We start from the raw sequence: 18,019 nt of genomic DNA, 5'->3' as shown, positions 1-18,019 counted from the left end.
ATTTGTCATCTCTAGTGGAAGCAGTTTTCACTATTTTTCCCAGTAGCCCACTCAGAGCTGTGAGCAAGAATGGCTATGGGACCAGCCCCTTCATTAGACTGAATCACACAGGACAAAACATTGCTCAGAGCAAAACGAAAAGAAAAAAAACATAGGAGAGAGATACCAAAGCAGTGTTTTAAGGTTATGCGGTGCTATACTGCTAGGTCATGTTTATGTAAATGTGGTCACTTGTATGCATGTAGTACTGCATGTCTGGCTTGCCAAACAATGAAAGAGTTCCTCTGTGGTTTCTGCTGTTTGAAAGAAAAGAGCGAATATGCGTCAGTTTCGCTCCGTCTGCCTGTCCTTGGTGTCTGCCTCATTGCATTGTAAGGAACAACCGTTCTGTTTGCAGAGGTGATGAAAGCCCAGAGGCAATTTTCACTCAATCTACCTAATATCCGAATCAATTTTAATTCAGTTGGGTTTAGCTTGGCCTCCGCCTCCAGCAAGAAAGCACAAGGTGATGGAAGAAAGATATAAACACCCTTTAGACTCTTTTGGATGATGCCATTGTACCAGGATGTGTTTGGGATGACGTAGTAATTTATAGAATTTATGTTGGAAATAGTTTGAATATTGAATATATTTAGCTTTATTTGATTGAATTATATTTTCCACATGCCCAGGAGGTTGAATTAAAATTTTAGGAGGAATAAATTAAATTAAATTAAAGAATCAGATCTGCAGTTTCATTAAAAATGCACCAACTAATGGTGTCAAGGATGGCCAACTTTTACCTTCAACACAACAGTGCATTTATTAAATATATATGAAGATTTTAGATGCAAAAACCACTAAATGCTATAACATTTCCACCATCAACTAACATTTTTCTCAGCCTCCTTAGTTTATGTTGAGTTGTTCCACTTTAAAGACCATAAAAAGGACTAATTGTTTGCCATAAACGTGATATTACTGAATTTACACACAGGAGCCTGATAAAAATAACCATTTTAGAGGAAAAATTTAAGATGCCATTTAGAGGTTTTTGCATCTGAACTATAGATAAGTATAGTGAAGACTTCAAAATGGGTGTTTACACAATGGTGATGTATTTAAAATGTTATATTTTTTTATTTGCATTCTTAAAAATGTTTGCATAAAGCAACGTAGTCAGAATGATCCATGTTCAGATTGACAAAAGCATAAATAAAAATTGGGTTTATATTTTACATTTATTCTCAAAAATTTTTATTCAGCACTCTAGGTTTGTAAGCAGTTGTTAGCTGCCAGAAGTAACATAGTAACTTTTTAAAATGTTTATTATTTTTAGGCCCACATAGAATCTGAGACAGCAGAAATCCCCAGATTTTTAAGCCCATTATTCAATCTATTTATTTATTTAGGTAAATTTGTGTAAGATATTTATTCAACCTAGCTATCAAACATATAATGGTCTATTTTAATGTTATCAGACAAACTTTTTTGATCTGAAGAGACTTTAAAGGAATTCTAAACTGAAAGAGTACTGCTTTATTCCAACTGAATAAACAGACAAAGAACATTGATTGCACACTTCACCAAATTCGTGACTTAAAGACAGGTCAATCAACACGAACTGGAACCACTTTTTTGTTAGAAAGACGAGTGGCAAATTTGGATTTAACCATTTCCAGATTCGAAAAGCTCTCGGTAAAAAAAAAACGTTCTTTACAAACATATTTTTGTTGCATGTTAGCAGACCACTGTAATCCACACATGTGGGCCCACACGCAAGCTGAGCTTTTATCGCGGGGAAATGGAAACAAAACCTCCGTTGTGGCACATTTATAAACGCAACACTGATGACACTGAAGTCTCCGAACATTTCTTTTACTACTGGTCAGAATTATGGTTGGCAACACAACGCAGGATCTCTCTGAACACTGTAGCAGGTAAAAAGAGCTTTCAACGCTGTATCAAGTAGCATCTCGTTCACAATAAAGTGCGCTGATTGGTTCGAATCAAGTCTTTCTCATGAATTAATGAACAGATGTGCTGAAAACTCAATGTTGTCACTTTGTGCCGGCCGGTACAGATAGCCATTCTCCACGCTGAAATTTACACAATGTAATTTCTATAATTAATAAGAAATTTCTTTTTAAATCGGAAAAAACGAATTTGCTGAAAGCAACCCAAAAGCAACACATTTTCACTTGTTAGCTAAATATATGTGTCCTAATAGTGTTTTTAGCAACATGGAAAACGTATATGACTGTCAACATCTCAAAACATTGTTTTTGTGTTTCTTGAACCTTTAAATAAGAATTCTTTAAAAATGGTCAAATTTTATCAAATGTTTATTGATTTTTCAATGTTTACCTTATTTTAGTTATTATTTATGATGTCTTTTTATTGTTATAAAATTTTTATTATAGAACCTGTTATATATTTTGCCATGTAATAACCGGAAAAGCTGATATTTATTAATTTTGTTAGTTAATTTCTGTCATAATATTGAATAACATAGAAATGCTGGGATGCTTAATATATATGCGCAATTTGTAAAGTAATATTTTCTGTCTTTTAGTGGATATATTATATGTGAGACGTGCAGGGATCTTAACTTTTAGAAAAGATATAGATGTTTTGTTTTTTCAGTGTGTTAATTTTTCAGCTCCTATACTGTTAAAATCATTCCACATAAGTACAGATTTAAAAACAAAATGAATAAAGACAGCAGATTGTGTCTGTCCCTGATCATGACTAAATCTAAATGTCACATACTGCTTTTAAACTTGGTTTCCACTATTCACTATATATTGAGTAATCCGCAATACATCACACATAGCCTTTTGTTCTTTTGTACTTGTCCACAGTTTGACCTTTCCCAGCAGGTCAACAGTGGCTGTTTTTATTAAGATTCAGACACACACTCTGTGAACGAGCATTCGATGTGGATCGCTGGCACCGGTTCAGTTTGATTGAGTAGCTTGTAGACAGTCACGGTGATGGATGGAGCGGCTCTCAGTGGTGTAGGAAAGGTCAGAGTTGGGTTTCAGCACCCCGTCCCGCATACTATATCCAGCTCACCTTCTGTGTCTAGTCTGAGCATGTGACTGTGTCCCTGCCCCCCCATCCTGCTCGGTGACTCATCCCGCAGTGACCCATTCGGAAGGGTCAGGGAGAGGGCAGCCTCCAGGAAGGTGACCCCTGCAGGCCTGGGGCAAAAGGTGAGGCAAACTTTGCTGACCTTCTGCTTGCAGAAGCAAACTGTGTTACATCAGGTCAAAAATAGCTAGGAAGTGATAGGAAGTGACTTTTAGATTTGCGCATTGTGATTTCTTATAGATTATTACATTGCATTCTGTAAGGGCTGTACGATTTCCACAGTGCATAAAACACCGATGTAATCACAGAATCCAATCAAAAACTGTATTTAATGTTGAACAAAAATTGGCCAAGCTTTGGATGAATAAATCTAAATATTTCTGCGGTGGTACACACCTAATCGAATCATGATATGGACTGATACCTGTGACTGTCAAACTTAAGAATAGTTTTACTGAATCATTAGTACAGTGAAGATTATACAGTGCTATTTCACATTTCATCATTCGATTTTTGTACCTGAATACTGTTTGACTTCGGAAACCATAAAGCACCGAATTGTGTTTATATCACAATATATATCGCAGAAAAACAAAATATCACAATATCAACAATTTCCAATAACGTGCAGCCCTAGTTTGAATTACTGCTCACAATCTGACTCGTGGCGTTTACGGTCAGCCTCTGCTTTGTATAAGAGGACATTAACATATGATTTGATCACAGGTCCGAGTGTCAACTTGCTGACATTTTACCATTTTGTGCGAGAATAAATATTTTCTCTATTAAATTGAATGAATACTTTTCATGATTCCAAATAAGTAGATGTGCTTTTTGATTACTGAATTAAAAAGCAGAGTTTGAACATAAAACAAAATTTCAATAGGGCCCTAATTTGTTAAAAACTACTCCTTACATTTTTGCATAGGAAATTGTTGTAGTTTTTCATCATCATTATTATTATTATTATTATTATTTTTTTTTTTTTTTTATTGACTTAATAAGCAGGCGGCTAGTCTGTGGTGTTTCCAATAAAGGTGCTACTGTTTATGTAGAATTAAGAAGCTCTTTGTATTAGCTACATTGATCCTTAGCCCATTGTCTTGAGTCATGGACTCGTAGTTTCACCAAATAGTTTAGAATGACCAAGAGGTGACATTCAATAGAACGTTCCATTGCAACAGCAGCACCCAGCAACAGCCCCGGTTTTGTCAAGTGTATTAAGTGTTGGCATCGTCTCCTCATGTTTAGCTCCTTATGTGCACCAGTTCACACATCACCACATCTACATGTGATGTACCACATCTACGTTTTGCTATTCTATAAACTTTGTGTGCAGTCAAAGCTGAGATGTAGTAGATTTAAGCTGAGTCATGTAATGTTTCCCGACATCCTTTTGCGTCAGCTTTGCAGAGGACTGAAGTATTTATGACTGTCCTAATAGTTGACTAACATTGTTTCCATTCAGTCTTAGTGCTGTTAGTCCAGCAAGCTTCTGCTGAGATGTGATTCAGGCGGATGGATCTTGGATATAGATGACTTTTTGACTGTGTGACAAAACAGCTTAACATAGAAGTTCTAGTAAATTGAAACTGTGTCAGTCCAGTTTTCAGAGTTGAAGTTCAGTTTAGTTTAGTTCAGTGTGCTTTAAATTTCACTGCTGAAGAGTAAATCTATCAATGCGCAACTCCACTAGTCCCAAACCAAGCAAGCCAGTGGCAACAGTGGAGAGGAACAAAACCTCACCAATTGACGAAAGTGAAGGGAAAACCTTGAGAGTAACCAGGCTCAGTTGGGCATGACCATTTCTCCTCTCTTTGTACTCTCATTTGTAATACCGCATGACTTGGAGTTATGAGTGCATGGCTATTAAAAAAAGTTTTCTGCTGTACACATTGAGGTTACTGATCTTTAATTGTTGTTTGTAATAATTTAAGCAAACAGAAGGTATCAGTATCATTGTTCATACTTTGAGGTTAGAGCAGCAGTTCTGTCTACCCTTTTAACAATATTCAAAGGATTTATTTTAGAAATTTTTAATTTTCAGTTTCACAGCTAGACGTAACTAGAAAAAAATGTCTTCTTTATAAAAAGGCCCATGATGCCTTAAAACTTAATTCTTTAAAAATTTGACATTCAAAAAATTATTTGTGATTTGCAAAATTTGTTGAATGCTTGTTCTTCAGATTAGACAGTAAGAAGAACTACATGGTTTGAGGTTTATCAAAGTGTTAGTTGTTAATACATTTTCATCAATAAACTCCTACTTACTGCATGCTAAGGGCTGGGCGATTTGGCCTAAAATCAAAATCTCGATTAATTGAACATTTTAACTCAAATATGATTAAATTATTTATTTATTTATTTATTTAAGAAGTTTTGTACAGTAAATATGCTTATATTACAACTGAGAGATTTTTAAATGAAGGGTGCATTACTTAATTATAAAATAATTGAAGGAAACACACGTTATCTGCTATCTATGATTCCCCTTCGGGGGGAACTTCAGCACTATAAGTGGATTTGATTGTAAAATCCACGCATTGGGAGGTTCGGTTCAGAAGCTACTCGTCTGAAAGAGTATTGAACGGGCCAATTAAGAATGAATTGGCAGCGCAAGCCTGCGCAGGTGAGCGGCATAAGCAATCAACTGAGTATATAAGCTCACCTGGCGCAGCAGACGCTATCCTTTTCGCTTCAGAGACTTTCTGATCGAGTCGATGAGGGTTCCTCCTGCTGTGACCAGCGATTCTGAGCGAACGAGAGCATTCTCCCGGTCCAGAGTGTGTACACGCAGTGGCAGACGGTCGAGCTGGGTTTCTCCCTTGCCTGGCGTTCTTTGGGTCCGGTCCTCCAGAGCGGTGCGTATAAAGTTGCAAACTTCACAGAAAGAGCAACACAGTCGTGCAGCACGTCCTTATCAGGACGGCGCTCCGACTGTGCGTTTCTGGATGCGGTGGTTTCCTGTCCTCGGATGATGGGCGCGGGCACTGTGTTACATGTCTGGGGGTCCAGCATGTTAATGCGCTGCTCGCGGGCAGTTCATGTCGTCATCGCGATGCCATGACTGTTGCGCAAGATCGCGGTTAGCCTTTGCAAAAAGGCGAACCACCCCAGTTGTCCCCTGCTCTGCAGCGGGCACTCGGGCAGATCTGAGGGTTTCAGCGAGAGATAATCCGTCGCCCACGGGCCCGCGGACCTCCCGCTCCTCTAAGCGCTCCATCCAAGCTTCGGGCGGAGGAAGCGATCCGTCTAACAGATGGTAGCCCTTACGCCCGATGACACCGGAGACCAGATGTCCACCGCGGCATCGGAGGGTGGGCTTTCATTGTCCGATGATGATCCAGACCCGCTCGCCCCCTTCGGGCTGGTGAGCGCTGTCACTACGGATCCTGAAACGGACATGTTAGCCGTGCTTTCCCGGGCTGCTTCGGCCGTGGGTTGGAGATGGTTTATCCCCCAGCTCCGCGGCCGGACCGACTAGAGGGGCGTTCCCTTCTTCCCGGAGGTGCACAGTAGGCTCACGCGGTCTTGTAAAGCACTTTTTTCTGCTCGTGCTGCGTGTTCCTCCACCCTAACCACTCTTGACGGTGAAACAGCCAGGGGGTATGTGGCGATTCCTCAGGTTGAGTGCGCGATGGCGGTAAATCCGCGCGGCGCCTCTTCTTGGCGGGGTCCGCCTCGTCTCCCATCCAAAGCCTGTAAGTTATCTACCTCCCTCGGAGCTAGAGCTTACATAGCTGCGGGCCAGGCTGCTTCCGCCTTGCATGCGATAGCCACCTACCAGCGCTACCAAGCGCAGGCGCTGGCCGAGCTGCACGAGGGTGGGTCCAACCCAGGCTTACGAGCTTCGCACCGCCGCCGACTTAGCTCTTCGGACTACTGAGTCCGCTGCGTGTGCGTTGGGGAGGACGATGTCCACATTAGTGGTCCAGGAGCGCCACCCCTGGCTGATATGCGCAAAGTCGACAAAGTCCGCTTTCTTGACTTCCCCATATCCCCAGCCAGGTTCGGCGACACTGTCTGTGAATTCACCCAGGAATTCAAGGCGGTGAGAGAGCAGTTGGTGGGTGATGTCTTATCGGCGGTCCGTAGCCCGCTCCGCCCGCCGTGCCATTCATACCTGCTCCTCGCCGAAGGCGCCCGCCTACGAGAGCTGCTCCGCCCCCGCACACGCCTAAGGCGAAGCGAGCGCGTCGGGCACCTCGGAAGCAGGCAGCCCCCCTGCCCAGAACGCCGCTAAGTCCGGCAACGGACCGCGAAGCGCCCCTGGGACAGGCCATCTGGAGAAGAGGGAACTTGCTCTTTCCCCGCTGGAGGGCGGGGCCCCATTTCCAACGGCACTTTTTACTGCCATGAAAACATTATGAAAGGGCACTTTTCACTTCCCTAGATGTGACAGCCCGAAATCTGCCAGTCTGGGACGCTATGCTTTCTAGCTTGCAGATTCGGTGCGTTTCGCCAGTGGCTCACGAGCGCTGGGAGGACGGTCTCCTTTCTCCCACCCCTCGAGCCTCCCCTCCGGAGCTCGGGTTTGGAGTGAGAGCAAATATCTCACCTCCAGCTTTTCCGTGGGACCCGCGAGCTTCCCGGATCAGCACACCCACTCCGCGCTGCCCCACTGCTGGTACGTCAGCGATTGTAGCGATGAGTCCATTAGCGAGAGCTCTGCCTGCCTGGTTAGCGCGGGCCAGCTCTTCGCGGTGGCTCATACGCACAATCAGACTCGGCTATGCGATTCAGTTCGCGAAACGGCCCCCCAAGTCACGGGTGTGTATTCACCAGGGTCAGCCCCCTGTCCGCCCCTGTCTTGCGAGAGGAGATTGCTGTCCTCCTGGCGAAGGATGCAATCGAGCCGCTCCCTCCAGCCGAGATGGAGAGCGGGTTTTACAGCCCACGCTTCATCGTGCCCAAAAAGAGCGGTGGGTCACGGCCAATCCTAGATCTGCGCGTTTTGAACCGCTGCCTGCACAAGCTGCCGTTCAGAATGCTCACGCAGAAGCGCATCCTCCGGTGCGTTCGTCCTCTGGGTTGGTCTGCAGCATTAGACCTGATGGACGCGTATTTCCATGTCTCCACTCTTCCTCGCCACCGACAGTTTCTGCGGTTTGCGTTTGAAGGTCGAGCTTGGCAATACAAAGCCCTCCCCTTCGGGCTCTCTCTGTCTCCGCGGGTCCTCACCAAGCCCGCGGAGGGTGCCTCAGCGCCCCTTCGGCTCGCGGGCATCTGCATACTCAATTTCTTTACGACTGGCTGAATTGCCCTCTCTTTTGATTATGCACAGAGTTGATTATGCACAGAGACAAAGTGCTCTGGCACTTCCACCTGTGGGGGTTTCAGGTCAACCGAGAAAAGAGCAAACTCGCCCCCGTGCAGAGGATCTCTTCTCTCGGGCTGGAGCTGGACTCGGTCACCATGGCAGCGCGCCTCTCCGGAGAGCGCGCTCAGCTGATGCTGTACTGTCTGAGAGAGCTCGACAGTAAAATAGTGGTCCCACTGAAACAATTTCAGAGGCTCCTGGGGCATATGGCATCCGCAGCCGCTTCATGCCGCTCGGATTATTCTATATGAGACCACTTCAGCACTGGCTTCACGATCGAGTCCCCAGACGCGCATGGCACGCGCGCGCACACCGAGTCTCTGTTACTGCGCTGTGTCGCCGCGCCCTCAGCCCTTGGAGCGACCCCTCGTTCCTACAGGCCTGGGTGTCTCTAGAACAGGCGTCCAGTCTTGTTGTCGTTTCAGCAGACGCTTCCAACACGGGCTGGGGGGCTGTGCGTTGCGGGCATGCGGCTGCGGACCTGTGGAAAGGTACCCAGTTGCATTGGCATATCGCCTGGAGCTGTTGGCAGTGTTCCCCGCTCTCCACCGTTTTTTTCCGGTGTTGGAGCGGCAACACGTGCTGGTCAGGACGGACAGTACGGCGGCGGTGGCGTATATCAGCCGTATAGGGGGTATGCGCTCTCGCCGCATGTCTCAGCTCGCCCGCCGTCTGCTCCTCTGGAGTCATCCGCGGCTGAAATCGCTGCACGCCATTCATATTCAGGCAAGCTCAACCGTGCAGCCGATGCGCTCTCACGGCAGCCTTGCGTCCTGGAGAATGGAGACTCCACCCCGAGTCTGTTCAGCTGATATGGGCGCGATTCGGGGAAGCCCAGATCGATCTGTTGCTTCCCCCGAGATCGCTCATTGCCAGTTGTTCTTTCCCTGACCGAGTGCTCTCGGCACGGATGCACTGGCTTACAGCTGGCCTCGGGGCACGCGCAATACGCGTTTCCCCCAGTGAGCCTGCTCGCGCAGTTACTGTGCATGGTCAGGGAGGACGAGGAACAGGTTGCTGGTTGCGCCCCTCTGGCTCAACCGGACCTGGATGTCAGAGCTCTCCCTCGCGATAGCCCTCCCCTGGCAGTCCCTTCGAGAGAGCACCTACTCTCTCAGGGACAGGGCACCACCTGGCACCCTCGCCGATCTTTGAAGAGATTTTTAGACGCGAGGAAGACTTAGGTAACCTCCGATTGCGGTGGCTAATACCGTCACTCGGGCTAGAGCCCCCTCCCCGAGCGCGCCTATGCCCTGACGTGAAGTCTATTCACTGAATGGTGTGTCTCTCGCTGAGAAGACCCCCGTAATTTGCCAGATCAGCGTTGTGCTTTCTTTACGCCGAGAGAAGTTGGAGAGCAGGCTGTCGCCCTCCACACTCAAGGTTACGTGGCTGCCATCTCCGCTCTCATAACGCGGTGGCTGGCAGCACCGTGGGAACGCATAACCTCATCATCCGGTTCCTCAGGGGCGTTAAGCGAATTAATCCACCCCGCCCCCTCTCATGCCCTCTTAGGATCTCGCCCTCGCTACACAAGCCGCGTCAGATCCCTTCGATCCTCGACTCAGTATTTTCTGTCCCTGAAGACAGCTCTGCTGGTCGCGTTGATATCGATTAGAGGGTCGGGGACCCGGAGGCATTTTTCGGTCAGTGACTCGTGCCTGTAATTGGGCTGGCTTCTCTCACGTATGAGACCCCGCCCGCGATATGTGCCCAAGGTTCCTACCACTCCGTTTTAATACGAGGTAGTGAGCCTGCAAGCGCTGCCCTCGGAGGAGGCAGACCCAGCCCTTATTTATTGTCCAGTTCGCGTTTTGCGTATTATCCGGACCGCACTCAGAGTTTAGATCATCTGAGCAGCTCTTCGTCTGTTATAGCGGTCGGCAGCAGGGAAGTGCCGTACCGAAATAAGTTCCCACTAGATTGTGGATGCCTTTCTTTCACTATCAGAGCCGAGATGAGCCGCGTCCCCCGAGAGCGCGTGCGCACTCCACTCGGAGCTTCGCATCCTCTCGAGCGCGCGCACGCGGCGCCCCTCTAACAGACATCTGTAGAGCTGCGGGCTGGGTGACACCCAACACATTTGCAAGGTTTTACAATCTGCGAGTGGAGCCGGTTTCCTCAAGGGTATTAGGTAACCCTTGGTGATTGAGGAAACAATTCGGTAGGGTGTTGAAACACGCTTGCTGCGCCATTTTCCCTAACACGGAGATACGTGCGCCTTTTTATCTGTCAGTAAAGTTCCCCGTCAGGTGAGCCCTGCAGATTCCTCCGTGGCCCCCAGCACTGACTCAGCGGAGGAGTCACTTGCTGGCCCACTACGTTGTAGGTCTGCCCGCTGGTCAGCCCGCGTTTTGGGTAAAGGTGCCTGCTATGCGTGGTCCCCACTAGGCGATCCCATATGCTTATTCAGCCACGGTTAAGTCCCCCCCCCCCTGGGCGGACCCGTGTCTTCCCTCCCCGCTAACCACTCTTTTGCTATGCGTACTCCCCCTTTTTAGGGCTAGTCCATATGTAAATTCTGCCATCTATCCCCCCTTGGGTAACGGATGGCCTCCGCAGCGTCCTCCCTATCGGGATTGCACGCTTCCCAATGTACTGTCGTATTTTCCTAGAATTATCTAGATGCTCACGACTTCCCAAAAAATATATATAAATCCGTAAAACTTCTGTTGAAGTAGGATAAATTAGGGCCAGGGACATGTTGGAGGACCGCGCCCCCCATGATGTGGGTGCGTCACGCTTGCTTGACTATCTCCTCATCGGGGGTGTTGGTAAGGTGCAGTCATTATGGCGCTTTCAATGGGCTCCCAATGCGTGGATTTTACAATCAAATCCACTTATAGTGCTGAAGTTCCCCCCGAAGGGGAACGTTCGAGGTTACTAAAGTAACCCTTCGTTCCCCGAGGAGGGGAACGGAAGCACTATACTCCGTCGCCATAATGACTGTCCCTTAGCTGTTGAAAGTCTCTTCAGCTTAAAAAGGATAGCGTCTGCTGCGCCAGGTGAGCTTATATACTCAGTTGATTGCTTATGCCGCTCACCTGCGCAGGCTTGCGCTGCCAATTCATTCTTAATTGGCCCGTTCAATACTCTTTCAGACGAGTAGCTTCTGAACCGAACCTCCCAATGCGTGGATTTTACAATCAAATCCACTTATAGTGCTTCCGTTCCCCTCCTCGGGGAACGAAGGGTTACTTTAGTAACCTCGAACGTTATTTGCTGAACATCAACGTTGAACAGCTGAAATTAAAACACACATACACACACACACACACACACACACACACACACACACACACACACACACACATATATATATATATATATATATATATATATATATATATATATATACACACACACACACACACACACAGTTGACATCAGATTTATTAAACCCCTTTGAGTTTTTTTTTTCTTTTTTAAGTATTTCCCAAATGATGTTTAAAGCAAGGAAATGTTCACAGTATGTCTGATAATATTTTTTTCTTCTGGAGAAAGTCTTATTTGTTTTATTAATTAAAAAAGCAGTTTTAATTTTTTTTAACCCTTTTAAAGTCAAAATTATTAGCCCTTTTAAGCTATTTTTTTAGTCTACTAAACAAACTATCATTTTACAATAACTCTAATTACCCTAACCTGCCTAGTTAACCTAATTAACCTAGTTAAGCCTTTAAATGTCACTTTAAGCTGTATAAAAGTGTCTTGAAAATATCAAGATAAATATTATTTACTGTCATCATAGCAAAGATAAAATAAATCAGTTATTAGAAATAAGTTATTAAAATTTTGTTTAAAAATGTGTTCAAACAATCTTCTCTCCGTTAAACAGAAATTGGGGAAAGAAATGAGCAGGGGCATAATAATTCAGGAGTTTATTAATTCTGACTTCAACTGTATTAGCACCTGGACTGTGAAGTCCAGGGAAAATCAGGACAGATTAAGGGAGTGTTGTTTGGTTTTACATTTCATGTGTGCACTCTCCCTCAAAACTTATTCATTCATTTAAGCCATCAAGGTGTACGGTTACATATAACTATAGTTGTCAGTCTCTGATGTGAGGCTTTGAGCGAACAGGCAAAGCAGCATTCCAGTCTCGCACTCATTCCTCACTGCAATGTCAATGACTGCCAGGACGTCTTCTTTCATATAATTTATGCCACTTATATCAGCTATCATAAATACTCACAGTTACACCAGAAACTAAATCGCTCCTAGGCTGTGAACACTAAAAGCCCTCAAGTGCTGTACATATTGAGTAGGCTCTTTTTTTCTGTTTGCTTTCAGACTGTTTAAACTGTCGGCAATGTAGCAGATTGTTTACCGGTTGACACAATTCCACGGTATATATCGTCGCCGTACCGCCCAGTTCTAGTGTGTGTGTGTATGTGTGTGGCCTGTGATGTTCTTTGCCATCAGAGAGGCGGAAAAAGAGGCAGATAAAAGTGTGCTTGATAAACGAGTGTGCGACTCCCACCCTTCCTGTGATGGATGATGCAAGAGAAGAGGGGAGCCTCCTCCCCTTGAGAGAGACTACAGAAGGTCTGCGACTGCCAGGGTGCTCAGCGGTGCAGAGCAGGGCTCCCAGAGCACCTTGGGAAATGACAGATTTTTGCAAGCGATCGATAGTCTTCTCTCCAGCAGCCTAACTTACCTCCTGTGGTCGCTCAGGCTATTAATCCGAGGCACTGTAATTTCCTCCTGAAAGCTCCTGGAGGAAGAGGAGGAGCAGGCGGGAGTGGAGTCGGCTCTAAACGGCAGCCTTTAGAGGGCCAAAGAGCGGGTGACATGACAGGGATTTGTCTTCGAAAAGTTTTCCCTCACAAATAATACACTCACAAGCAAGCTTTAACAAATGCTTTGTAGACAAATTGCACCATAACGGTAAGGAAATGAGAGTTGCAGCGCTGCCTCGACTTACTTTCTGTCCTCATTTCCTCCACTTTGATAGTCTCTGTTTGCTTGTCTCCATTTCCTCTTATGAATGTCTCTTTTGCTGTCTTCTGTTATGAATGTTGTAAGCCCTGAGCAGTAATCGGTGGACAGAATGAGTTTGGCAAGAGCGGTTGACAGAGGTGTAGGAACAGTTTGAGAAGTTGGGGGAGTTGGTGAGAGCATGTAATGTTGAAATGGTTGCTGTCAAGAGTTATATAAGGCAGAGACACCCAAATTCTTGCATTTGATGCAGTCCCGCCTTGGTGTTACTTGAGCTAGCAGGACATGTGAATGTTTTTGTGATTATTTTAGTTTAACAAACAAAAATCCTTTCCCAGTATTGGGTTGCGGCTGGAAGGGCATCCGCTGTGTAAAACATATGGCACTGAATAAGTTGACAGTTCATTCCCCTGTGGCTGGCAGGATTAAAAATGGTTAAATCAGTTATAAAATGAGCCTATTTTCAAAAAAAGTGAAGTGTTTCTTTTATTTGTTTTCTTTTTTTAATGGAATATTCACAAAAAAGTGCCCTTTAGGTGTGTTTGGGCCAGATTAAAATAGGAAAAAGAAAAATAATTGTATGCTGATTTGCTAAACACATTGTGAATAGTCATTCTGTCATGTCAGAGATCACATTCTCTCATAAAGCTCTCAGTGCTACAGAGAGGTCTCCTGCAATCAGATCGGTGCTTAGGGCATGGCCTCAACCTTCTTCCTGATGCACACGCCATTGCCAGTGGAATATTTAATCAACAGTGACACTTTGCAGGAAACTGCACAATATCAGAAATGACCCATACAAGATCATTCCCGCTGTGAATTACTGTGCGGTTAAACTCAGATACTCATCTGAATATTTTTACTGCTGCTCAGTGATATTACTTACATCCCCGCTGACACCTGTATGAATGCACGGCATACAAGAAACTGGAGATTTTAAATTGTAAAACTGCGAGTACTGCTGCGGATGGCTGCCAGGTCATTGGTATGCAGTTGCTAAGGTGTTCTGGGAGGCTGTTAGCATGTTGATTTGTGGTTGTTAGGACATTCTACATGGTTGATAGGTGGTTGCTTAGTGACCCGAGTCAATGTAGCCCATCTCCAGGTCTCTCTCATAATCTTTGTGCTTGATTCAGTGCATATCTATTAGATACTTTTCCTCCCATTATGTTGTTTTACCAAAAGTCTAATTGATGTATACCTTGCTTTTTACATACTTTCGTTGTATTTCGTTTGTTGTGACATTGACATTCTGGTCATAGCACCCACTAATTTCATCTTGTCTTGATTTTTTTTCAGGATGGCTACTATTCGCACCGGCCCAAGGAGAAAGTCCGTGTGGACAGCAACAATGAAAACTCTGTTCCCAAAGACTTTGAGAATATAGACAACAGTAACTTCGGTGCACGTTCCCAAACACAGAGACACGCACCTGGCAAGCACAAACAAGGCCTTCTGGAAAAGGCGCATGCACAGCAAAGCCTGAGCAAGAACTCCAATGAGGTCATTCAGTATGCACAGAACAAAGCTGGCCTCAATCAGACGCACACTGATCTTCACCAGAGAGCCAATCCCACCCTCCGCCCACAGCAATCCCAGCAACACCGGCACCACTTCCAGCGACCCAAGCGATCGATCACACCCACTGCTGACATCAAGTATGACCAACCACCCAAATGTGAGATCAGTGGAAAAGAGGCGATCTCTGCCTTGTCCCGTGCTAAAACCAAGGAGTGCCGGCAGCAGATAGTAGAGGTTTACTGCCGCCACAAAGAACACCAGCTCATGCCCGAGAAGGTCACCCGCTACTGTCCTGTAGAGGGTGAGCAGAATCTCATTACACTACGAATTTTTGAAATCAAAATGTTTGGCACATTTAATATATGCTTGAAGCTATTATGTGATGGAAACGTTATGATACGAAAAAATTCCCTACTTTCTAAATGATTGTTGTTGATCTTTGGAACAATTCTGATTAAAATGAAAGCATTTGACCAACATTTTTTAAAGATTTTATTTTTTAAGAATTTAATAATCTGTCAAGTTTGTAAAAAAAATGCTGCTTCTGTTTCACTGTGATTTTCATAGATATTAGGATCCAATCAATCCGAATTAGCTTTTCAGTTTTGAAATCAGATGGTGCACTGGACTGTAGAGATCTGTACGGGACACAATTTTTAGTCCCGTTACCGCCAGGTTTTATTCCGCACCTGACCGCTCCCGCTGTATGTTCAGCCTTTGTTCACCCGCTACCTGCTTAGACTAATTTTCTACCTGACCGTTCGCGCTAGATTTCGATCAGGTTTTCAGAATCTCCCGCTTAAATTGGGTAATACCAAAAGAAAGAGAGAGATAACAGATAAAAATGTAGGTTGTGCAAGGATTGTAGGCTGAATGTCAGTTTTGTTTGCCCCTTTGTGATGGAGATGAGTGCCGTGTAACGTACGGTGAGATTTGTGGCTGGTGAGGCACAGACCCTTTTAAAGTCAGATTAACAAACATATCCACTGAATATATTTGCCAACTACACATTGTGTTAAATATGATTAAATATGCTTCCCAAAAACACCCAGCTGGATGCTACAGAGTCCAGGCAGCCTATAACAAACAACACATAGAACAACTGCAGATGCGCACACTCTCTCTTGCTCACCCGCACTCTCTCTCTCTATTTCTTGTGAACGTTTTATTATTAGACTGCCTGTTCACGTTTTAATCACACCAGAGTAACTGTCTGCTACCGCATTTTATTTGGAAATGTATTCCTGCGTGCAGAGTTACTGAAGTTTGTCCTGCGCGCTTGCGGTTTTTTTTAGTTACTTCTTTGGTTTGGTGCGTTAATCTGATCGTTACTATTATTCAAAAGAAGGTAATGATTCGAACTCAATTGCTTCATACTGTTTTTATTTTTACTTTTTCTTACATTTTACGGGTGATAACAGACAAACAGACGTTTCGGCACAAAGCCTTCCTCAGTGTGAAATGTATTCCTGCGCCACAAGAAATCTGGTCGGGTCCCACAGCTGTACTATAGAAACCTCTACTGGACTGCCTTTTTAGTGACTTTTGAAATGAGCAGTTTTCTGTGCATTTCATGTTGCTAGGCAACCATTGCAACACCAGTCTTTGTGCTGGAGTGCTTGACATCGGGCACTTTTGCTAATTAAATAAAAGAGTTTAAAAAGGCACCTCTTGCTGCAATTTTTTTTTCCATGTGATCAGAGCCTTAGGGCATCCTCACTCTAGGTACAGTTGCCTTAAACTGTCCTGAAGCACAATTGTCCCCCTCCCTTCTCCCCCGACGGCCTGAACTCACCCTGCATTTAGCCTTCCAACCCGGAGTGCGATTACGTCATAAATTATGCTGTTTAGTTTAACAGAAGAGAAGCGCTCTCTCTCAGCTCAGTGGAGATTGATTTAGTTATATCGTTTTGTATTATCTTTTAGTCGTTTGGGATGCAATGACACGCAGTAAAATATTTTGCTGAACAGATCCACACCTTTAGACGCTCATTAATTATCATAAATGTCCACGTGCTGCACATATTAGGAGGTTTGCTGAAGGTGTAGTGAGAATTTTGCGTCTTTAATAAACTTTGACAGATTGTGTTCATTGAAAATAATAATTAATCCATATGAAACAGTCTCTTAAATGTGGTGTTGCATCTTTATTTTCGGGCTCAGGTGCGCTTTAGCACAGCTCTTCCAACTGGGCCTGGGCCGACCAACTGACCCATGCTCAGGCACAGTTTGGATAGCCTAGTGTGAATGCAGCCTTAGTCACTTTTTTATGCACTGGAGTCAACAGATATGTGTTCAATCAGGAACTTTTCAGAATGAGAGTTTTCCCGCCCCCATAGCTGCCTAGCAAAAGTCTTCATCACCACAGAACAGAAAACTGTACTTGTCAGGTCTTTAACTGGATGCTATGATGTTTTCCATTGGGATAAGTACTGATTATAATCATCAGTTTGCACTGGCATGCAGGCAGACATTAGCTGGTGTTCATGGGAATTTAGGATAAATAATGTTCGAAATAATGATGGTTTTCCTGAATTAGATGCCATCCTGTCTTTGGAGGTTTATGGAAGTCGCGTATTAAGAGTCACAGGGCTGGTAACAGACGTTTACAGCGATTGTAATTACAATCAGAGACAGGCTGGAAATGAGATTCTGGATTTCCGCACAAGGTTAGATGGATGTAATTGCTGTACAGTGTTTTTTTCCCCCTTTCCATCTCCCATAGCTGACTACAGAAAACATATTCATGCAATTATGCAGTGCTCAGTCATCTGCACACAAATCAGGACTGTGGATGCGTTCAAATAGAACAGTGACAGATCTTCTCAGTGCTCAGAGCCTCTGCCCAGAGAAACTTCCGGAAACTAGAATGGGTTTTGACATATATGACAGGGACATCACCACAGAGACATGAGTCTGGGATATGCGGAGGTTGTAAGGGGTGAGGCGGGGCAAGAACGCCTCTATTTCCAGCAAGTACAGTAGACCGAGCAAGCCGCATGGAGGATCCTCGTATGTATTTATAAACTATAATTGCATTATACAGTAAAGTAGCACAGTCTTTGATGGCAAACACGTGAGCGGTTTGCTTCAGTGGTGGCAATTAGCTTAAAAACAGCCTGAGTTTGAAGCAAACGGCAGGTTTTTAATGAACATTTTTGAATG

General features: G+C 44.8%; 1 protein-coding gene across 1 annotated transcript in view; it reads left to right on the top strand.

The window, feature by feature from the left end:
* xylt1 (xylosyltransferase I) overlaps positions 1–18,019 on the top strand; it is a 106,494-nt gene that overhangs the window by 40,689 nt on the left and 47,786 nt on the right. The window contains 1 exon segment of the mRNA NM_001172397.1: positions 14,633–15,155. Within this exon segment, the coding sequence (NP_001165868.1) occupies positions 14,633–15,155 (523 nt within the window).

This window comes from Danio rerio, chromosome 3, assembly GCF_049306965.1.
Source record: "Danio rerio strain Tuebingen ecotype United States chromosome 3, GRCz12tu, whole genome shotgun sequence".
Taxonomy (NCBI): domain Eukaryota; kingdom Metazoa; phylum Chordata; class Actinopteri; order Cypriniformes; family Danionidae; genus Danio; species Danio rerio.
This window is presented reverse-complemented; position numbering and strand designations above follow the sequence as displayed.